This window comes from Girardinichthys multiradiatus, chromosome 2, assembly GCF_021462225.1.
Source record: "Girardinichthys multiradiatus isolate DD_20200921_A chromosome 2, DD_fGirMul_XY1, whole genome shotgun sequence".
Classification (NCBI taxonomy): Eukaryota; Metazoa; Chordata; class Actinopteri; order Cyprinodontiformes; family Goodeidae; genus Girardinichthys; species Girardinichthys multiradiatus.
The window spans coordinates 31,534,414-31,558,038 of NC_061795.1; the positions used below are offsets into that span (position 1 = coordinate 31,534,414).

The 23,625-nt window shown below is 38.8% G+C and overlaps 3 protein-coding genes across 5 annotated transcripts; all 3 read left to right on the forward strand.

Moving 5' to 3' along the window:
• Positions 1 to 685: 685 nt before the first annotated feature.
• Positions 686 to 5,944, forward strand: zgc:77752 (uncharacterized protein LOC393862 homolog). 2 transcript variants are annotated; one of them, XM_047384457.1, is made up of 13 exons: positions 686 to 817; positions 1,709 to 1,900; positions 2,001 to 2,081; positions 2,162 to 2,280; positions 2,486 to 2,623; positions 3,949 to 4,220; positions 4,323 to 4,625; positions 4,707 to 4,961; positions 5,042 to 5,158; positions 5,232 to 5,333; positions 5,441 to 5,518; positions 5,600 to 5,710; positions 5,804 to 5,944. In XM_047384457.1, exons 2-13 carry the CDS (start codon positions 1,710 to 1,712, stop codon positions 5,924 to 5,926), a joined length of 1,890 nt encoding a protein of 629 aa, XP_047240413.1. In that variant the 5' UTR covers positions 686 to 817; position 1,709; the 3' UTR covers positions 5,927 to 5,944. The 2 variants fall into 2 exon arrangements, with proteins under 2 accessions (XP_047240413.1, XP_047240405.1); XM_047384449.1 differs by having other exon boundaries at positions 3,949 to 4,625.
• A 1,147-nt stretch (positions 5,945 to 7,091) lies between these two features.
• On the forward strand, positions 7,092 to 10,029 carry odf3b (outer dense fiber of sperm tails 3B). Of its 2 annotated transcripts, none has more exons than XM_047384466.1 (7): positions 7,092 to 7,216; positions 8,518 to 8,631; positions 8,710 to 8,913; positions 9,033 to 9,134; positions 9,246 to 9,367; positions 9,448 to 9,588; positions 9,670 to 10,029. In XM_047384466.1, the coding sequence occupies exons 2-7, from the start codon at positions 8,520 to 8,522 to the stop codon at positions 9,760 to 9,762; spliced, it is 774 nt and encodes a 257-aa protein (XP_047240422.1). In that variant the 5' UTR covers positions 7,092 to 7,216; positions 8,518 to 8,519; the 3' UTR covers positions 9,763 to 10,029. The 2 variants fall into 2 exon arrangements, with proteins under 2 accessions (XP_047240422.1, XP_047240429.1); XM_047384473.1 differs by having other exon boundaries at positions 8,779 to 8,913.
• A 3,948-nt stretch (positions 10,030 to 13,977) lies between these two features.
• On the forward strand, positions 13,978 to 22,229 carry rabl2 (RAB, member of RAS oncogene family-like 2). Its single transcript, XM_047381403.1, has 8 exons — positions 13,978 to 14,539; positions 14,635 to 14,664; positions 14,746 to 14,825; positions 14,924 to 15,003; positions 17,986 to 18,097; positions 18,279 to 18,376; positions 19,640 to 19,723; positions 21,507 to 22,229. The coding sequence occupies exons 1-8, from the start codon at positions 14,433 to 14,435 to the stop codon at positions 21,573 to 21,575; spliced, it is 660 nt and encodes a 219-aa protein (XP_047237359.1). The 5' UTR covers positions 13,978 to 14,432; the 3' UTR covers positions 21,576 to 22,229.
• Positions 22,230 to 23,625: the final 1,396 nt, after the last annotated feature.

Sequence of the window (23,625 nt, forward strand, 5' to 3'; positions counted from 1 at the left end):
GCTTGTCACAGAGTCGGATCCTCATGTCCTTTTGAAAAACATTTGTACAGAATAGGCATGTTGCACATTTCGTAGATCATAACATCTAACGAAGTATATTTCCTGTACAGATAAGTTGTCTGTTTCTGGAAACGACATCGACACTTGGCTCTGTGGTGTCTTAAACTTTGGTTTAAACATGGCCATTAAGAGGAACTGAGTAAATATGGGGGAGGAGGAGCTTATAGTCACATCATCATTACCAAGCTGCTCCTGCTGTTGCACAGTGAAGGGAAGCTAAATCCAGAGCTAATCCTGTAAATTTAAACATTCAAAATAGTTCAGATGAGTTATAACCTGTGCCATAACCTCGGTCAGTAACTGTCCCCATCAAGCAATAGAAGAGCAACTTCTTTCATATTATTTTAAGTTCTAAGTGCATTTAAACGTGTCCAGACTTCTTATATGCAGACTCGATTTGTGGGAGGCTTTGGTTAATAATCGAATTTGTCAGAATCACAAGAAAAGCTAAATCATGCGGAGCCATGGTTGTTCGCAAGTAATTAGGTCATTTGGAGAGGTGAAGGAATAGGCGTAGTATAATTGGCTTGCTACGGTGCATAAATGTCTGTTCTAATGTAATTATGACAGCTAATCGGGCTTAGTGGAGCTGGATCATCACTCAGCTTTGTTAGCGTGTGTAAGAAGAGAGGGTCAAGACAGAGGGGTGCATATGTGTCTAGAGCTTTTTTTTATTTTATTTCCATTTCAAATGTTTTATTGCTGGAAAACGAACTGAATGGGGTTAGCAGCTGTAGTGTCCATCATAATATTTAAGGTAAGCTTTGAAAATAATTGTTTTCTAGTCTTTTAGATCATTATTGGGTTTATTCTCTGGTTCTTGTGTCATACAGAGTACAAACAACTGAAGATAATGTAATTTTATGCTGTGATATGTAAAAGTAATCTTACCCATTGAACATTTTAGCATTTTGTCACATTACAACTGCAAACCTCTAAGTATTTTATTAGGGTTTTATTTGATAGGCCAGCACAAAGTAGTACAAAGCTGTGAAGTGGAAGGAATCAAAAATCTGTTACCTGCATTTGTATTTACCCCAGTTGGGTCAAAGCTTTGCAGAAACACAGGTCTTCTTCTAGGGTGCCCCTGCATTTAGCTCCATCAATCTTCCTATCCCCTCTGATCAGCTGTTCCTGCAATATAAAACTATCCCCACAATGTGATTCTGACACCACGCTGCGATGAAATGTTCAGGGTGAAGGGCTTTGTTTGATTTCTGACACAATGTTGCACATGTAGGCCAGAAAGTTCCATTTCCGTCTCTTCTGATCGCTCAAAGAGACTGAGGCAAAATTAAAATAGGCTTCCAATGCCTTTCTTTCAACAATGGTTTTCTTCTTACCTTTCTTCTATAAATGCCAGATTTGACAAGTGCAGCACTTATATATGTCCTGTCAACAGATTTCTCCTACCTGAGTGGTGGATCTCTCCTCCAGAGTTGCCTCTTGGCTGCTGCTTGTTCACTAATGTTCTGTAACAAACGTCTGAGCCCTTTGCAGAACTGTATTTATACTGAGATTAAACTGCACACAGGACTCTATTTACTAATTAGGTGACTAACAAGGATGGATTTTTAGTTGTATTACAGTAAAAGTGGATGAAGATACATGCGTTCCACACGGTTCGATTCTAGTCCTGTGTTTGCAGGATGATGCCAAGTGTAAGCCCACATTTATCAGTTCCAAGGCCGTCCTACTCTCAGGCCAGAGAGAACCTGGTGAGAGCCATCCCACCAAAGCTCCTCTGTATGCTGGCCTGTGGAGGAAAGGATTGTCGCTATGAGGGACCAGAATGCTGGAAGTCAAACCAGCAAGTTATTCGAGGCCTTTTTTCCTCCTGGTGAGAAGATCTGACTGCAGTCTCAACTTTAGGAGTTGTTTATGGTATAGCATATAGCATGAAATATAGCCAATTGATTGTACATCCTCAACTGTTCCAGGGTGACGGATGATATAATAGCAATGGCTCGTCCATCCAATCATCTAATCAAGAAGTACAACATCATAGAGCAATTTCAAAGGTAATCGCTTGAACTCCTCTTATTTGACAAATTCCTTTAAGACAGATACAAAATAAATCAACCAGCATCTTTGTTCTCAGGTTGAAGATCAGGTCGATCATCAACACGCAGCTCCCCGGGGAACATGCTCACTGTGGACCTCCACTAGACCTTGAGAGTGGTTTCACATACTCTCCGCAGATCTTCATGGACAATAAGAGTGAGAGTCTAATATGCTGGTTTAGAGGCAAACATTATATTAATAGGAAAAAGTGAATGCAACAGAGCTGGGTGTTATTGTTTTACACTGGGGAATATATATTTTAGAGATTATATGTAATCCTTTTCTCACCAATTCAAATCAAATGACTGTTTACTGAACACAAGGCAGCTCCGCAAAAATATTTAGATCTTTTCATTTTCAGTTTATTTTTACAACTTCGGGATGCCAGATTTTGGAGTGTCATCTCTTGTTGGGATCATTGATGGAGTGAAGGTTTTGGCCTTCGCAGTGAGGGAAGGACGTGTAGCTGTTCACTGTCATGCAGGCCTGGGCAGGACAGGTAAAATTAAATCATGGTTTCACATGTGCATGCCTTGCAAAAGTATTCTCACCCTTTACACTTTATTCCCACTTTGTTATACTACAACTACAAAACTTTAATGTCTTTTACAAAGATTTTAGCAATAGATCAGCACAAAGTAGTGCATTTTCTTTTTGCAGCACTAGTGGCCTTTATTTTTCCAGTATTTTGTTGAAAGTAGGCAGACAGGAAATGGGGTAGAGAGAGGGGGAAGACATGCAGCAAACGTCGTCAGGGCCAGGACCTGAACCCGGGACGGCCGCGTCGAGGTCTAAAGCCTCTGTACATCGGCCGCGTGCCTAATCCCCTGCACCACCAGCGATGCGCCCAAAGTAGTGCATTTTCTTTATGGATGGAAAATTTATTTTAGTACAAATCTGAAAAGTTCGGTGTGCATTTGTATTCACATCCCCTGAGTCAATAACTTGTAGTACCCCCATTCACTGCAAAAACAGCCGCTGGTTATGTGTGGTAAGGCTCTACCAGCTCTGCATATATCAAGACTGAATCTTTATCTTCTTGAAAACAGATCAGGCTCAGCCAGATTAGATGGGGAACGACTGAACATCGATTTCAAGTTTTGTAATCTTATTTAGTTCTGGAATTTAGTTGTATTTTTTAGGATCATCGTCCGTCTGAAAAGTGAATCACCACTCTAGTCTCAAGTCTTATATATAACCTCTAACAGGTGTTTGTCCTGCTTTTAGCTCTGTCAATCTTCCCATTAGCTCTATCGGTTCTTGCTGAAAAAAACATCCCGACAACATAATTCTGCCACCACAATCTTTTATCATGGCAATGAAATGTTCAGGCTAATGTGAAGTTTTAGTTTTGTGCCACACTTAACATATTGCATGTAGGCCAGTTAGGTCTCAGGGCACCTTCTTCCACATATTCAGGGTGTCCCCTACATGCCTTGTTGCAATATTTTAACTGGACTTCTCATGGCTTTCGTTCAACAACTGCTTTCTTTTTGCCACTCTTCCATGAAGGCCGAATTTGAGGAGTACCAGATTGCTATTTGTTCTATTAACAGATTCTTCCACCTGAGCTGTGAGTCTCTGCAGCTCCTCCATAGTTACGATGGGCCTCTATTTACATTTTTATCCCATTTTCAGATGATGAATTGTTTTGTGAGATGTCCAAACCCTGCTTTAAACAAGAAAATGACTTTTGTTGTTGTAGTGTAACAAAAGGTGCAAAAGTTCAAGTGGTACTGATACTTTTGCACAGCACTGCATAACACCAGTTGATGCTCAGAGTTCTTGGATGTTTGTTGTCATTCTGTTTTTGCTATTTAAAAGGTGTCCTGATAGCCTGTTACCTTATCTACACCCTGCGTATAAGCCCCAGCGAGGCGGTCCACTATGTGCGCATTAAAAGGCCTCGTTCTATCCAGACCCGGTCACAGATAAACCAGGTATTTGACTTTGCTCGCCTCCTTGGCACACAGCTCGCTCAGTACCCAGACCTCAGCCTGCGGCATGGAGCCCCTTTCACCCTCCAGCACTACTTAAACCGACAAGCTCTTCTTCTTCATGGCCAGGAGGCACGCAGACTCAGACATACTCCAAAGGTTGGAACTTTGCCATTACACTACATAAATCTTTTTATGATCATACAGTTCTACCTTGCGTCACAGTCAACCTGCATATCCTTTCTGACCCCATCTGATCAGGTGGTGTACCTCCTGTGTGTGCAACTCTCCTGCCTGGCCCTGGCTCTGGCCTCTCCTTCAGAGGTACATGCTGAGCTGGAGAAGAGATCAGCTGTAAGGGTTCTGAGCAGGGCTGTGAGGGAGACTCTTGTTTCCAAGCAGTATTTGCCTTTGCTAACCGAAAGGCGAAAGGGCTCGTGGGCTGGCTCAGGCTCAGTGTCCTCTTGGGATGAGCCTCTGGGGTTCTTAGAGAGGAAGCACGAGGTGTTGCTGGACAAACGCAGCTACAGTGAATCTGACATTACAAAGATCAGAGTATATGAGGTGAAATACATTCAAAATTGCATATATTTTAACAGATTTAGGCTGGCTGTGGAGGTCACACTGTTACTTTCTCTCTTGAAGGACCAGGAACTAAGCTCATACTGCACTGCAGCTCTTGGAGATGAGAAGCACTGGTACTTGCAGAATTTGATATGTGCTGATCTCAGACCAGTTAGTCCAGTCTTTGGCACATTTTCATTTGGGCAACTATATCCCAAACAGGAATTTCACATGTTCAACAATGCAATGATGAACATGAAAACAAGCAGCAGCTACACAAAAATGTCAAAAAGATCAACTAAGAAGAAAATTCAGAAATGCGGCTCCAACCTGGAGGTAAAATATTTTCCTTAAAGACGATGATGTTATAGGTTTGTCTAGAATGCAGTAAACATTCTTACCTCTGTTACATAAAGTTAAACAGAAATCTACATATCCCTGGCCCAACCTTGATGGCCCGAGAGGTAGCCAAAGCAATGGCAGAACAAGGTCCTCCAGGCGAAACCGTTCTGCAGAGGTCAGCTCTGCTGCAGGTAAAAATAAGTATTTTTTATTTAATTATATCAATTGGCTTCCATTGTATTTACTCTCTCATGTTTTCCAAAGGAGGAACTGAACAGCAGTGACTGTGGGTGGGCCCTGCTTGTCACAGAGTCGGATCCTCATGTCCTTTGTTGTCTCTTGTGGACCTGGTTGGAGAAGTTAAGGGTCAGTAGCATCAAATAAAAAGCTAATTATCCCACTGTGCATTAATTTTTAGAACCCTGGTTTAAATTTTTCTCTCAGTCTCTTCTGTTTCCTCCTATGTCATCCAGGACCCTGTTCTGAGCAGTGAGGATGCAGAAAGACTGAAAGAAGGAAACAACAGAAAGCCTCTCAGTCTCCTCAAGAAGGTAAATACAAGGACATAGAATAATGGTGAGTCTTGTAAACATTTGAATGTTTTCAGCAAATATTTATTTCCATATTTACAGCCACAAAGACACACAATCTCTTGTCTGCTAAGCTGTGTGAATACAGTGATCAGCTTATGTCCACACAGAGAGGATGCCATCCTCCAGCGGCTCATATGTGCTCTTACAAGGGTGAGACAGTATGACAGTAGTGAGAGTTAAGAGTGAACATGTTCCCCTTAATATGAATCCTTTAATATTTATTGTATTTTTCTAACCCAACAGCGCCCTCAAGAAGAAATTGGAATCCTTGGTCCCCTGATGAAAGTCCTGCATTCCAGTTTGAGAGAAACGTTCAACACCCACAGACACATCACAAGAGCCTGCTGCATCAACGCTACAATTTGAGGAATTTCAATAAAAACAAACACAAGATGGGTGTGCAAAAGCAAAGAAAATTTTAGAAAACCTAAGTCTTCTCCTCCCTGAAAACCTTTGTTAACTTCTAGGAATAAAAACATGTCTGTAAAAAATCTGAAGGAAAACGTTCTGTCAGAACTTCATATAACTCTTTCAGTTGTATGTTGTCACTGTTAACAGTCATGAATGAAAAGGAAACTTAACTGCAACAAGAATAATGTGATCATTTACAGCAGCTCATTGCCTAAAACAACAAAACAACATTTCTGGCTTGTAAAGACATTTATTCATTTTGGGTTAGGGTAGAATGGAAATATGCCAAAATATTTTCTAAAGGATACAAGGTTTAAATTAGTAAAGTTTTTTTAACTGGTTTCCAGCTGATAAGCTTGCACAGGTCCTGTTTGTCAGATGTCTTCCTAAAAGCAAACTTACAAGTCCATCCATCCATCCAACCAACCTGACAACAGGATACTTGAACTCTGCTTAAGGCAGGGGAGAACCATGGCCTCAGACCTCGGAAGCTGACTCTCATCCCTGTGGCTTCATATTCAGCTGCAAAGAACTCCAGTGGTCATTCAAGATGACAACAGTACTGCACCATCCGCAAAAAACAAAGATGAGATCCTTACATTTCCCAAACCAGACACCAACGTCACCAGGACTGCTCCTTGACATCCTGTCTAGGAAGGCGCTTTCTTACCTTGTTTATACAAGAACCTGCAAAAGGCAATACAGATACCTAGTATTCCCAAAGCACCTTCCATGAAATATCTCATGGGAGAGAATCATAATATAAGTTTTTCTCAGATCCACAAAAGATGTGAACCAAACTACAATGACCCCCATCAGCAATTCCTCGAGGGTAAACAAACATCACATCAGAACTGAAAAATTAAATAGGCTTGATGTTAACAGTTTCACAGTTTGGTTAATATTTTCTCTAAATGGTAAACCTAACTCCGAGAAAAATTCAAACACCGTGTCCACAGAGTCACCCTGTGGCTGGTTGCAGCCTTTCATAACTAATAAATAATTTACAAGATCTGCATTATGAATGTTTTTCTTTTCATATCCTTGAAATTCCTCCGCACCTCTAGAAATAAAAAACCTTGAACACACATTGGGCTCAGCAGTTAAAGAGTCCTTTCCATGACAATGTTGTCACAGCAACGATGTCCACCTATAAACAATCTGTGTTTGGGTTCACTGGACTTGCTGAGTTCTGAGGATAAAGTATGAAACGCACACTGGCAGCTGGACGGGAAACCTTATGAGGTAAAATAAGCCATCTATTTAGTAAAGTTCAAATGTTTCATTAGGTTTGCACAACATTGCTAGTTGTAGTGTTTGTTGTTCTTGTTACAGGAAACTCTGCATGTTTAATGTGTTCACTGTTTCTAATTTTTTTAGTCCTTTTATTAGTGAGTTTCTAAAATTCCTATATTTGAACCTCACTATGATAAAAAAGAAAATATTAATAAAATATTAGCAATAAAGGAATGTATCATTAAAACAAAAAATGTAAAAGAGTTTAATATAAAACTTAAGATTTCCTCTAAAAAGCCTTTGCATAAATGGGAACAAGCTCTAAGACTGAAGGCTTAACTTACAATTTATAAAGTGAAATTCTCTATCATACATATGAGCTTTATTAATTACAACTGCTTTTGAGTTGTTGTAAGTTGATTTTTTATATTATGCTGCTAAAACTGTATAAATGTAAGTCACTGTACAAATGTAATAAATCATTTTATTTATTGATTCATGTAAATTGTGTTGCTGTCTTGCCAGGTCCTTCTTGGACAAGAGATTTTAAATCTCAGTGAGATTTTATCTGGATAAATAAAGGTTTACTCATACAGAAACTGTTTCAATATAAATGTAAACACTATGAAAAACTATTTGCCCCTGACATTGTTCTTCTTTCAACTTTTTTGTCACAATTAAATGTTCCAGATCATGAAATAAATGTTTAAGTCAGACAAAGATAACCTGATAAAGTTTTCAGGTAATGATTTTATTTACTAAGGAAAACAATGCTGAGACTTAGTTATTCTGGGGTTTCATTTGACAAAAACTGAACTTTATGGAAGATCTGCATCTAGTTAAATCTGGTGTAAAACTAACAGCATTTCAAAAAAGGAACATCATAACAACAGTCAAACGTGATGGAGGCAGTGTGATGGTATGGGGCTGCTGTGCTGCTTCAGAACCTGCTGTAGTTGATGAAACCATGAATCTGTTGCAAGAAATCATGATAGAAATTTGTTCATAGGTCATGTGCCCTTGGACTATGCAGCATTACAGTGATCCAAAGCACACCAGCAAAACCTTAAATTGTCTAAAAGAAAAACGGGTTTTAGAGAGGTTTTGTCAAAGTTTAGACTTAATCCCATTGAGATGCTGTGACATCATTTGTAAACTGCATTTTGTGTTAACTTAGGATATCTTTGGTTAATTTTAAAAACAGGAAAAATTTGTAAGACGGCAAATAATTTGAGGGAAAATAACAAAGATCACTACTGATCAACTGACTGTCTTTTTCTGTTTCTCAAATGCTATTTGTGCTCTCACAGCAATGCCAAGTGAAGAGCTTTGGGTTGGATCTTGGAGGCCACACAGACCAAAGGGGCCTATAGCTGCTCTTTATGGGAGCCCAGGTCCCAAATATGCCCTACCTGGGCTCATAGGTGAGACCAAAATTGATTATTAGTAGAGATATTAATGATAAAATAAAAGGTAACATGACCTGCCTCTGGTCTGTAAAGGTGCTTCGCAACATGACCCTACCAAATGTAAAGCACCAATGTTTTCTTTTGGTGCCCGGCATGAGGAAGCTAACACAAACTGCTCTCCTGGGCCAAGATATCTAATCCCCTCCAACATGACCAGGAAGGGCAGAAGTGGAACACCTGCATTTTCACTTCTTGGTCGACCAAAGCAGCTACAACTGTCCCGAGTACCAGGACCAGGTCAGTGGAGCTGATTTTAAAATGTATTTCATAAATACACACAACTACTGTCAATATCAATATGCAGCAAGTTTACTTGTCAGTTTGGCCTTTTTCTCACTTTTCTTGGAGTCTTATAGGCCAATATTCCCCAGAGCGTTCTGGAAAGATGACCATTCGTTCAGCTCCTGCTTACTCTCTGTATGGGAGGAGAAGAGATCGCGGTAACACCCAAACGCCAGGTAAGATATATACATATTTTATGGTGTTAGCCTTAAAAAGTTAGAAGTGGAAAATACCATATTTTCACCTTAGAAAGCAAATAAATACACTATATATAACTAACACTGCAGGTCCAGCCACCTACACTCTGCCACCCATGCTGGGCTGTAAAACTGTGGTTGCAACTTCAGCACCCAACTACACACTTCAAGGCCGCAGTAGAACCGGAGGCTTTCATGAAGACACTAACAAGGTTTGTAATCAATGCTTGGTCACTAAAACAAACTCAAAACTTGAAATCCTGATTTCTCTGTCATGTGACTTTTTCTCCAGACTCCGGGCCCTGCTGCCTATAAAGTTGTGGACCCGTCTATTTATAGGCAGAAACCTCCACAATACAGCATAAAGGGCCGCAACTTTGCTCCTGAGGAAAACACAGAGAAACCAGGCCCAGGAGCCCACTATCCTGAACGGGTAAGAAACATCCTATTTTCATAAAAAAGGCTCCAGATATTTGACTTGTTAAACAATTTTTTTATATCTTTTTTATTCTAGGTTACCTTTACCAGAGCAAAAGCTCCCAGTTTCACCTTTGGACTGCGTCATTCCCAATACCTCGCTCCCCTTATTGTAAACATGGATGAATAATGGCAGAAAGCTGGATTTAGATAAAAGAAAAAAAAAACATTCATGATTATTGGGATCATACTTCATTATTTTTGCCCATTCATGCTTTTTATACTTTAATAATGTCAAAGAGTGGGTCACTTTAATGTAGAGCAGTTATAATAAAATATCAGAAGAGCTATTTTTACAAGACGCCACTGCAACAACACATTAAATTCAATTTGATGGATTTTAAACTTTAGGTTTAAAATATTTAATAAACAAAATAAAACTGACAAATACTGCAAATACTGTCTTGGAATCTTTTCTGTGGTTCTTGAATGATTTATTTCACTAATGATCAGAAATGTGAGAAAAACTGATGTGCTTATCCTGCTCAACATTGGTGGAGCAAATCTTACTTCTCTTACAATCTTATTATCTTATAAATATTAAGTTTTTTTTCAATGGTCGAAATGTTCAAATATATGAATGTTTGTTTCTGTTTTTGTTGGATTTGGGTCACGTTGGACAAGTTCAGCAACTTTTACACCAACAGAAAACATGCCAGGAATCAGAAAACAAAACAAACATCAAAAAGAAATCAGCAAATTAGTTTTAGTTTCACTGATTTAACAACTGCTTCCAATGTCTATAAATGTAGAATGGTGTACTGATATGGACTGTCAGAACCTGAACTTTGTGCAAACATTTCATACCTTGCCCAGGATTTTTGCAGAAGACTTTCATCATGACATTAGCTTGAACTGAAACACTGCCTTTCATCTTGCAGATGACATCCCTGAGCTTCTTAAACCATGTCTAAATAGATGGTCTATGACCCTGAAGTTTTTATAAAAACGGTTTTAGACGCATGTCGATATATGTCAAAGTATGTTTGCTCTTCACTATTGTGCTAGTTTTTAACTCCGTAAGCTTTGAATTGGTACATGATTAATTCTGGATTATTTATAACCTTTAATTCAATTTAATTCAGTTTTATTTATATAACACCAATTCACAACGCATGTCGTCTCAAGGCCCATTACAAAGCCAATTCAATCGAATCATAAAGATTTCAAGTTGGGTTCATACATTCCAATTAATCCTAACTATCAAACAGTGCAGTCGGATTCAGTTTATTATTCAAAGTGGTTAAAAGTTTTTCTATCTAAGGAAACCCAGCATATTGCATTGAGTCAGTGGCTTGCATTCACTTTGCAGCAATCTCTCATACTGAGCATGTATGTAGCAACAGTAACAGGAAGAAACTTCCAGCAGAACCAGGCTCAGTGTGAGCGGCCATCTGCCACGACCGACTGGGGTTTGAGAGAACAGAGCAGAGAAGGAAAAAAAACACAGAAGTATTAATCCGGTAATACTTTCTATAGGAAATAAAAGTGAAACATTAATGGTTATAGCTCCTTTAGTGTCTTCATTAAGAAGAGACACCTAAGCAGATGAACTCTGAGCCAGTTTTCAAGTCTAGAGAATGAAAGAGAGCACATACAGTTAGTCACAGTAGAAGCTCAGGCAGTAGCTATGTCTAGGAAAGACAGGGTTAAACACTGAAAGAACAGGGTAAAGTGTATCATCTGTAGAAGGTGAGCATTAGGTTGTTGGCAGCAGCAGCTCAGCCGATGTCCCCCTCTAGGAGGGTTCCACAGCTAAACACATAGCTTCTAGAAAGAGAAAAAGCAGAGAGAGAACATAGAGTTAAAAGCTGAAATAACAGCAAATAACGCATAACTGGAGAGTAGTATGAGAATTTAGCAGAGAGAGTGAAAGTGCTCATTATGTCCTCCAGCAGTCTAAGCCTACAGCAGCATAACTACAGAGATAGCTCAGGATAACCTAAGCCACTCTAACTATAAGCTTTATTAAAAAGGAAAGTTTTAAGCCTAGCCTTGAAAATAGACAGGTTGTCTGCCTCAGGGACTAAAACTGGGAGCTGGTTCCACAGGAGAGGAGCTGATAACTAAAGAATCTCCCTCCCATTCTATGTCTAGAGACTCTAGACATTACAGTGTTGAACTTTGAATGCAAACTTGTAATGTCTTTTTCTTCTTGACTTTGCACCACACTGCTGAATACAGCCAAAAAGTTGTTGTTCGTCTGGTGTTTGAAACTGTCTCCTGGAATACTAGAAAAATAGGATTTTAAAAAATAAGCGTATTTCAGCCTGTAATGTGGCACAGACAGGTTTTTTGCAATCAGCTTCTGATTACATCACAACAGGTAATGTCTCTTAACTTTCTAATCCTGAGATTTCTAATCCTCAGATAAATCAGACAACTTGAGAAACACAGAATGAATGAGAAGCCCAATTTGATTTATCATTTTTGATCAGTTTGTTTAAGATTCAGTTGTTTAAAAAAAAGTTTTTTATTTTCACTTTTTAGTACTTTCATTTTTGTTTAAAGCTCCCTCAAGGTTTCACCTTGTGTTTCCTTCACACACCTTGACTTTCTCAGCATCACTCATGGATTTTAAGAGCAGTATTTTCTTCATGTCCAATTCGGTTTCAGAATAAAAGAAGGTGGGAATGACCTAAACCAGATAAGACAGACTTTAGTGTTGTGCAGAGATTTCCTTGTTAGTGGAGCTAGCAAAGATAACGGTGAGAACCACAGGTTAAGAGACTAACCCTGGTTAATTGAGAGTTGAGGCAAAACAACCTGGGTCAAAGTAAGGCATTTGATTTTCTAATAAGGCTGTGTTCTGGGCCGAGAAGCTGATGGACCCAAAAGGTTTTTCTCCTTAAATCCCTTTGTCTTTTTTCTTTGTTTTAAAGTTTGCCTCAGGTTTATAGCAGCTATTTTGAACCATAGATTTTACACAAAGCCCAGCATTTAGGTTTGGAGGGGAAGAGAGAGACAGAGAGAGGAAACTTCTTATACAACTAGAGCTTTGATCAGCTAATGATGCTTCAAAAATCCTTCTCAGTTCCTTTCAGAATCTGTCTTTAATTTGTATCTCATGTTTATTTGTTTATGTTATGTTTCTTTCCTTTTTGTTGTTTATTAAAATATAATAATTACCAATAGGTAAATTATTTATTGTATTGGTGAATAGTTCCAATATAACCATTTAATTCAATGTGTCAATATTGAGACTCATAATTTTTATATTTTTATAACATATAAATTCCATTCCTTTCTGTAAAGTATGCATATAGATTTTCCTAGTCAAAAAATAATAATCATTTGTATTGCTTTTTTCGAAATATGAGGCTGATCAATTTTATTTCATGAGACCGATATGGATTTTTGATCTATAAACACAATTTAATTAACCTTATCGACTGCTGTAACAACAAAACCTATACCCTAGGATAATAACAGATTAGTTGAAAATGATAGATAAACCAGAAATATATAAAAACATGGAACAAACTAAGCATAAATTAACAGCAATAATACAGAATAGCAGCTACAATACAATGTCAAATAGCAGCAATAATAATGCAATAACATACTGCAGCCAGAGAATAATGGTGAGGTGCAGCACATAAACACACTCTCCACCAGTGTCCTGTAGAATGGTGGATGCTGGAGGGAAGAGATGAGTGTTAAAGTTTTCTCCAGAAAGTGTTGTGTCTACTGGCCCCTTTCACAATCCCAGCAGTAACAAGTAACAGATTATGATTGTGACTATGACTTGGTTCAGCCTTCGCCGCAAATGTGAATAAAAGATCTTCGAAAGTTAAAAAGTTAGAAAATACAGTTTTAAATGATTATTTTAATTGAATAATCAAACAAGAAAAATATGTTCAAAGGAAAATTCTTATTTAAATAATTAGTTTGTCACACATGTGTGTAACTGTATAAAGTGTAAAAAAAAAACAAAAAAAACAAAAAAAAAAACGTAGCTTTATCCCGAATGAAAGAAAGATCCCTAAAAACGTTTGAATTTTAACACTTCTTATTTTAAATCTCAAAAGGGTGAAATTTAAAGTTTGTGAAGAAGAAGCTTACTTCTAAAGTGGATCTGATGTTTTCAGAGTTTTAAGAGAATTATAAATGTTTAATGTTTTGCTATGTTTCGAGTCGGTTCCCAAATTAAACCGTGCTTAAAACGACCCAAAGACCACTGGGCCTTGTCTAAAAGTATATGAATGAATGAATGAATGAATGAATGAATAGGTATATTATTGTATGAATGAATGAATGATTGAATGAATAATTTGATTCAGTGGCTGTGCATTTTCAGTCAGGCATTTGTAAGGACAGCTTAACAGAGACGTGTGGTCCTGTGGGCGTCCTTGTTGCATAGAAACGAAAATCGTCCGGGACGTCGCACGTTAACCCAACAATTTTCCTTAAGAAACTGAATCAGAATCTCTGCTGCTGTAAAGAGCACCCAGGCGCAGTCATTGTTAATTTTCTGGACTGTGATTAACGGAGTTTTTAAAGGTTTAGTTGGGATTGAACAGTGAAACGTAATGACCGAAAACTCACTAGTACTACGAACCTTAGCATGAAACCGGTAACGGTCGCATATACTGGTTTAAATTTTGTTCTAATATGGTAAAATAAACACTATTAAAGCAGTTTCGTAAACGGCTAAAGAAGCTAGCTGACACAATGTTAACGGCTGCTAACCGATGGCAGGCTTACTAGCGGTTCTATTTCAACTCTGACCGAGGAGCTTCACCTGGTTGATCTCAAGTCCTCTTCAGTACGAGCAAATTACAAGGGAAGCGGTGGGAAATGGCTGACGACGTCGACAGCATCCCTGAACTGGACCAAAAGAAATACGATGCAGACGAACAAGTGAAGATCATCTGCCTGGGAGACAGCGCTGTTGGAAAATCAAAGTGAGTCTCTACTGGAATGAGACCTTATGTGCTCTTTTACACCTTTTCCTGGCTCTCTGATCAGATGAAACATCGTTTTTGTCTTTTCCTCACAGGCTGATGGAGCGGTTTCTTATGGATGAGTTGTATCCTTCAGCTAATTTATACGTTTACATTTACACATTTTTATGGTCAAGATCATGTAGGATCTTTAACGCTTCCTGCAGTCGCCCACAGCAGTTGTCCACATATGCTTTGACTCTGTACAAACACACAACGACCATAGGAAACAAGTCTGTTGCAGTTGGTGAGTTCACTGGTTTTGGTCTTGTAAAAATAGTTTTTACCCAGTTGAAAATCATCAAACGTTGCATTTCAAGATTGGCCCCTGATTATGATCCATAGATTTCTGGGACACTGCAGGTCAGGAGAGGTTTCAGAGCCTGCACCCTTCATACTACCATAAAGCACATGCTTGTATCATGGTAAGACACTCTCTTACTATTTAAAGAAAACCTCTAGCCTTTTCTGTAAAATCAATCAAACCCAAATTTCAAGTTCCAATAACTACTTCTTACTAAGCCGCAAAACAGCATCGCCCACTACTTCTGCTGGACGCTTATAGTAACACCATTCCTTCCAGTTAGCCAAATCTTACCTTACGTACAGCTTGTACTATTGCACTTACCATTCAGCACCAGACAGAAGAAGTAAGGAAATAAGTCCAATTACTCTGCAGTCAGAGAGTTTTTTTGGTGAGCTCAAATAGTGGAAGTTCAGACTGCATGCAGTGCCACTGTACTCGCAAATCAATTAATTAATGAAGGTGGTGCAAGCAGATTACGGCCTTTATCCTTTCTCCAAGTGGAGAGTATGTACGCAAAGCAATCAGATTCAAGATCAAATTAAAGCTGCAAGCAGCATTGTGCGGCCCTCGCAGCCAAGCGCTGCTTGGCCTGTGTAGCGACCTCGGGAGCCTTGCACCGCCTCCTCCACGCCGCAGAGGAGCCCGCCGCTCCATTCCGCATGTACACACTGGGTGGCGATGCGAGCCACCTTTTCTACATTCTTTGGTCATGTGAAATTCTGCTCTGGCAAGAAATGTTCCAAATCTGGCCAAAATATAATCTTCCAGATGGAATCTGTACTCAGTTGTTAGTTAGTGGGCCCGGCTAAAATAATGTAATGAATTGATTGTGTCAACATGTCCTGCATTGATCCATGATGATGTAAACTAAATTTCAAGTGTTTCTGATGATGTATGAAGGAGATAGAGCACTTGTAATGTCTTAGGGTGCGCTGTTGATCCAAATTCCAATGTAATCTAAATGAGCTGTTTAGGGGCTGACAAAGATAAACCATATCAAGTTTGGAGTAAATCGGACCATGCATGTGTAATTTAGAGGCAAATGTATGGCCATGGCGTGACATCAGACTTCGCCACGCCGCCACAGCCACACCCTCTAGCCAAACCTGTCAGTACTAGAGACCAAGTTAGACCATCATAATATCTGTCATTGTAGACAATTTCATGTTGATTAGGTGAAGGAGATCTAATATGACCCACAGTAAGTGAAACATTACACTTCCTGTCGTCAGGGGGCGGGGCTTCAATGATGTCAGCAGTTGACCATTGAATATTGTTCCAGTTATTATATGGTTCAATCCCAGAAGGCTTCATGTGTCTGTGACTTTCTTTGTAAAAACTATAACAGTTTTGTGTTTCATGGCGAGAAGTCAGGTTTTGAGGTTTAGCCACGCCCACATACTTTCAGGTATGAAAAAGCTTTTGACAACTTTTGATCCCCAGTGCCTTAAGACTATACTGATTGATTTCGAAGTCTGTAAGTCAAAAGCTGTAGGAGGAGTTCGCTCAGATACATGGGCTAGAAACAGCAAAAATGGGGTCAAAATGGCAACTTCAATCCAAAATGGACGACTTCCTATTGGGGTTTGGACCAGTGCTCCAAGAGACTTTTCTGTAGGTCCTGAGAAGTTACATATGTGTACCAAATTTCACAATCCTCAGTCAAAGCATGTGTTGGGGCTGATTTTTTAAAGTTTTGTAGGGGGCGCTGTGGAGAATTTAAGCCACGCCCACCAAATATGTCATCAGATCTCTGTTGGGGACTGGACAAGGATCAATCATGTTGATTTTGGTGCCGATCAGACGATATATGTGGAATTTAAAGCCAAACGTATGGCCATGGCGTGATGTGTGACTTTGCTGCGCCACCATGGCAAAGTTTTATGAAAAGTCACTGTGCTTCAAACGAAGTTAGACCCACTACTTATCTGTCTTTTGACACACTTTCAAGTTGATTGGGTCAAGAGGGTCAGAGAGGCACCTTTCCAAGTGAAAAAAGTGACTTCCTGTTCTCAGGGGGTGTGGCTTTGATTATGTCATCATTTGACCACATACACTTGTTGGTCATCTGAGAGGGATCAATAATACCAGGTTTGGTGTATTTCAGCCAATTTATGTGAAAGTTATTGCTGTTTGAAATTTGTGGCAAGAAGGCGAACTTTGAGGCCTGGTCCCACCCCTTCAACATACACGAAAAGTCACAATTTTGATAACTTTTAATCCCCCATGCCTGACCTGCCTGACTTTTTTTCATGATTTGAGGGGATCTACCTATGTAGCAAATTTCAACTCTGTAGGACTTACCAGTTGGCCTATCTCACTTTAGGGGGCGCTGTAGAGGGGTTTGGCCACGCCCATTTTCAAATCCATTAGAATACGAAAATTTCCATTGGGGGACAACTTTCTGTGAAGTTTGGTGAGGTTTTGAATATGTTAAGGCCTCCAAAAAGGCAATTCATTTCCCGGATGAATAATAATAATAAGAAACGGAGCGATTACAATAGGCCTTCGCAGCGCTTTGCTGCTCGGGCCTAAATATACAAAGATTGATACATGTAGACTGATACCAGTTAAAGAACTGTAGACGGTTGTTTTCTTTGTCAATTTGCTTCAGCTTCACTGTCCACAGCAGGGGGGGGGGGGGCGGCTCAGGGTTCAAACACGTAAGGCTGAATCATTCCAACTCAAATGCAACTTCAGTACTTCAGAAACAGTGCACTTTTTAGAAACTTTGTATTGTGTGAAATCGTGCTGTGGTAATCCATCCTTCATGACTCAGTTGTGTTTTTATTGTGTGCGTACATTAGCTAATGAAAAAATCACACTGCCGGATAACATCTTTAAAGCAGTCTCCCCTGTGTCATTTTGTCTGAACTCAGAGTTTTCACTGCAATCTAAATTAGATTACCTATAAAATACTCAAAGATGGGTGACAAACCTTTTCATGGATTATGTATACATAAAACTAATATTCAAAACTTATTTGACTTCAATTAGGATAACGGTGGTAACTGGTTGAGTGGGAAGCTGATGCCATCTGGTTAGATGATTACAGGATTTTTATTGCTAAACTGAAAGTTGTTTCCTACTTTTTCCTCAGGTTTTTGATATTCAAAGGAAGATCACGTATAAGAATTTAGCCAACTGGTATAAAGAGCTAAGAGAGTACAGACCCGAGATTCCCTGTTGTGTGGTAGCTAACAAAATTGATGGTAAGTCTGGTTGTGACATGAAAGCGCACTATAAATATTCAGTTGTTATAATGCAGTACAGCAAGATATATGGTAGTGCTTTTTTCATACTTGCACAAAACGTTTTTTTCATCCTGATCAGGAAAATTATTGTCATACTGAAGTCAGACTGACGTGTAAATTTTCTTTCTCTCATCTGCAGCTGACTTGAAGGTCACACAGAGAAGTTTTAGCTTTGCGAAGAAACAGCAGCTTCCGTTTTACTTTGTTTCAGCAGCTGATGGGTCCAATGTAGTTAAGGTTTGACTTTGTTATTTTCTTATCAGTGGTCTTAATAGCTAATACTTTTTTCCACAATTTGAAGCTCTGACTTAAAACTTGTAAGTGTTATTATACTGTGAAAAAAGTACAAAGCCCAAATTCCAGAGATCCAATAAGTCATATGAAAGGAATTCACCTCCAAATATTCAGCTTTTGCTGCAAATCTGCTTGTGAAACTGGCTTATTATTGTTTATTAAGGCAATAAAATTTCAACATTGTTCTTTTATTTAGTTCTTGCTCCATCATGGTGATGTATACAGTCTTAAAACAGGATACCCTATTAAATATTCAGTTTCTTTCAAAGGAATGTTCACATATCAATGTCTAGTATGCTGGTATGTTTTTTGGTGCAATGACATGTTGCAGAGTCCAGTTCTGCTTTATCTTAGATTTGTCTCTACAGATATTTTCATGCTTTCTTCATTCACTCTCTGGTACGAGGTGGAGTTCATGATAAATTCGATGAAGGTTGAGCGGGCCAGGTCCTTCTGCAGCACAGCATCTCCTAAGCATGACACTTCCAGCTCCATGCTACACCGTTGGCCTGAGGGTCTTACCCTAAAATGCTGTATTTGGTTTATGGCAAACATGTCCTCTGTTCTTCTGTCCAAATAACATATTCCAGAAGTTGTGGTCTTTGTCTACGCTTCAGTCTGGCTTCTGTGATTATTTATTTATTTTTTTAGATAGCAAAAGTTTCCTTCTTGTATACCTCTCCCTGCTATAGGTCCCAGGATGGCATTTTAGGATTTTTGGAGTTTGTTTTGCATCTGGCTGTATGCTTTCAAGGTGAACTTTCTTGGACAGCTGCACCTGGGCATGTTGGTAGTTGTTTTGAATGTCCCTCACTTCTAGTATTGCTTAAATTTCTCTGTATTGTAAAAATTTATATTAACAACCATTTGTTCAAATAAGTTTTAAAACACATGCTGTTGTAGGGTGTTCCTAATTGGGTTTTCTGTAGTTGGTTTTAACCTATGATCAATGTTGTTTTGAAGCTTTCTATATGGTAAAAGGGGTTGATGTTAGGCTGTCTTGGTGTAAAATCCCATAAATTAGAGCCAAAAAATCGTAGTTGACGAAGGTATATTTACTTCCTTAAGGGTTATTTTTCATAATTGAGTTACGTCTTAAATTTAAACATACATTTTTAACAGATGTCCTAAATTTTACTTAGAGAAACTTGCAGAGTCTGAATTTGAACTGTTTAGTGAGTCTACTGCCGTAAACTGTCCCATCAGATGTTCAGAGAGATGATCAAGAGAGCAGTGGACTACAAGCAAAACCCCAGTGACTTCATGGATGAAGTGATGGAAGAATTGGAGGTATGCCTCTGTGTTGCTGTAATATTTGTTTTTAGATTCCTACTAAAAATCTGTAAATTTCCATCAATGATCTTTGTAACTGTATTTTTACATGTTGAAAAAATCTACAGGTCCTTCTCAAAATATTAGCATATTGTGATAAAGTTCATTATTTTCCATAATGTAATGATGTAAATTTAACATTCATATATTTTAGATTCATTGCACACTAACTGAAATATTTCAAGTCTTTTATTGTCTTAATACAGATGATTTTGGCATACAGCTCATGAAAACCCAAAATTCATATCTCACAAAATTAGCATATTTCATCCGACCAATAAAAGAAAAGTGTTTTTAATACAAAAAACGTCAACCTTCAAATAATCATGTACAGTTATGCACTCAATAGTTGGTCGGGAATCCTTTGGCAGAAATGACTGCTTCAATGCGGCGTGGCATGGAGGCAATCAGCCTGTGGCACTGCTGAGGTCTTATGGAGGCCCAGGATGCTTCGATAGTGGCCTTTAGCTCATCCAGAGTGTTGGGTCTTGAGTCTCTCAACATTCTCTTCACAATATCCCACAGATTCTCTATGGGGTTCAGGTCAGGAGAGTTGGCAGGCCAATTGAGCACAGTGATACCATGTTCAGTAAACCATTCACCAGTGGTTTTGGCACTGTGAGCAGGTGCCAGGTCGTGCTGAAAAATGAAATCTTCATCTCCATAAAGCTTTTCAGCAGATGGAAGCATGAAGTGCTCCAAAATCTCCTGATAGCTAGCTGCATTGACCCTGCCCTTGATAAAACACAGTGGACCAACACCAGCAGCTGACACGGCACCCCAGACCATCACTGACTGTGGGTACTTGACACTGGACTTTTGGCATTTTGGCATTTCCTTCTCCCCAGTCTTCCTCCAGACTCTGGCACCTTGATTTCCGAATGACATGCAGAATTTGCTTTCATCTGAAAAAAGTACTTTGGACCACTGAGCAACAGTCCAGTGCTGCTTCTCTGTAGCCCAGGTCAGGCGCTTCTGCCGCTGTTTCTGGTTCAAAAGTGGTTTGACCTGGGGAATGCGGCACCTGTAGCCCATTTCCTGCACACGCCTGTGCACGGTGGCTCTGGATGTTTCTACTCCAGACTCAGTCCACTGCTTCCGCAGGTCCCCCAAGGTCTGGAATCGGCCCTTCTCCACAATCTTCCTCAGGGTCCGGTCACCTCTTCTCGTTGTGCAGCGTTTTCTGCCACACTTTTTCCTTCCCACAGACTTCCCACTGAGGTGCCTTGATACAGCACTCTGGGAACATCCTATTCGTTCAGAAATTTCTTTCTGTGTCTTACCCTCTTGCTTGAGGGTGTCAATAGTGGCCTTCTGGACGGCAGTCAGGTCGGCAGTCTTACCCATGATTGGGGTTTTGAGTGATGAACCAGGCTGGGAGTTTTAAAGGCCTCAGGAATCTTTTGCAGGTGTTTAGAGTTAACTCGTTGATTCAGATGATTAGGTTCATAGCTCGTTTAGAGACCCTTTTAATGATATGCTAATTTTGTGAGATAGGAATTTTGGGTTTTCATGAGCTGTATGCCAAAATCATCCGTATTAAGACAATAAAAGACCTGAAATATTTCAGTTAGTGTGCAATGAATCTAAAATATATGAATGTTAAATTTTCATCATTACATTATGGAAAATAATGAACTTTATCACAATATGCTAATATTTTGAGAAGGACTTGTAGTTGTAGGAATTAACTGCGTGAAGATGTGTCTGATTACATTTATCTGCCGCACTTCCTCCACAGAACTTTGACCTGGAGAAGAAAGAGGCTGATGAGGACGGGTTGAAAGCAGAGAGTCCAGAGGTGGCTTGAAAAGGAATCTTGACACTATTAACTGGCACATTATTTATTCCTGTGTAATTTTTGAACTTTTAACTTACTGGATTGAAGGTCTCCTGCTGGAAACTGTCATGTGATCAATTTCAATCACTGCCCTCCATCTCTCCTGGAGGAAGAGCAGGAAAATGAACCAAATGAAGTAATTTGGTTCTGTCTAGCTTTTCAGCTTCTGTGTTTTGGCCTCCATGTTCACACTTTGAAATTATTTTGATTATTAGCTTAATAGAATGTTTTCTCAAGTGTGGCAGCAACTGTATTTTATGTAATAACAATGTGAAGCATGAAAAAGTGACACAGCAAAGATGATGTGCAATTATAAAGTGTATTTCCTGCTGTTCTCGGTGTTTGTGTGTAGTGTTGTGTGGAGAGCCAGCAGGCCGCTGCATCTGTTGGCTGCTTTACTTTCATTTATTTTATGATGTCAATTTTTTTTTTCTAGCGCCTTGTAAATGAAAGTTTAATGTACCCTAAAACCAACTGTGATCATGACCCTTTGCATCTTGCTGTGATGCAGCAAAATCAGCCGAACATCAGCGTTTTATAAGAAACCGCTGTTAGTCACACAAATGTCTGTAACTGTGAAGCTAAGCAACTTTAATAGGCATAAAGTTTTGAGATACCACTTTTTCCTTTTGTCAAGTTTTTGTTTTACATTTGTTCAAAGGTTTCAGACAATTTCAGAAGAATTTAGAGCAGGAAAAAGTTTGGACATCCTGTAAAACTTCCAAATGCCCTTTGATACATAAGACAGTAAGAGAAACATCTACCTGCAAAAGGCCTGTAGTTCAGTTGGATTTATTGTCTATTAAACAATTAGCGCTAAAGCTAATTTAATGTTGCCTCCTTTGATGTAGTTTATTTTATTTCTATGTAGGACCCTGGGATGATATTGCAATGTTTGTCTTCTAAATTTACTGGTACTATATTAAATTGATTATTTGCTCTTCCACTGTTATTTTTCACGATGATACTGGCTGCAAAGAAAAACCCCAAAGCCTGATCCATCCATGTCCGTGTTCAACAGTGGGATGGATAGCTGTTATATCATTTTTTAAAATGTATTTCTCTCTAAAAATGTTCCCTATGAACAAAAATGTTCAGTTTAAATCAATTTGCCTACCATGTTTATTTTTTGGAGGCCTTCATTTTTTTAGATGTTTTTCAGATTTCTATCTCCTGTAAATACAGTATTATTGCAAAGGTCCTCTGGATCTGGATCTTTGCTCTCACGTCTCTATAAAATGAAGATCTTAGGGCAAGTTTTACTCCAGTAGTAGACCTCTACTTGACCTTCCAGTTTCCTGCTGTAAGATGTTTTTCCTGTTAATTAAAATAAGTAAATATGATGATATCTAACATTTGAGACATCATTACATTTGACAATTTCAGACCTTTTTAAAATCTGGTTTTGTTGAGAAACTGTGCAGTTAGTTTATTACAGCGTTGATTGTTCAACTCCCACACTTTCCCATCTATGACTTTAATCCAAGTTATAAACTAAGAAATGAGATAATAACAGTTATGTTTATATATTGATATAACACTTCTGTTACATACTTTTCATCATGTTTTGGACTTTTAATAAATTCTGTGAGCAATTCCAAGGGTGCAATATTGATACAACAAACTACCTCTTCAAATCAAGAATTTTGTTCACAAGTTAGAATTTATTGTGGATTTTCTATAATTGACACAGGAACAAAATTATAAACAAGCTACAGCCATACGAGCTGTCGAATGTATACAGTGCTGTGAAAAAGTATTTACAGATATGTTATTTCTCTACTTTTTTGGGGGAATTTTTGTCAAATTGCTTTAAATCATCAAACAAATTTTAATACCAGATAAAGAAAACCTGAGGAAATACAAATGTTTTCAAACTTTGATTTTATTTTTTAAGAAAAATAAACTATCCAAACCAATCTGGCCCTATGAGAAAATGTAACTGCCTCCCAAACGTATTAACTGGTTGTGGCAGTGATTATTTTATTTTAAACCTGGCACCATCTTCTTTGAAGAATTG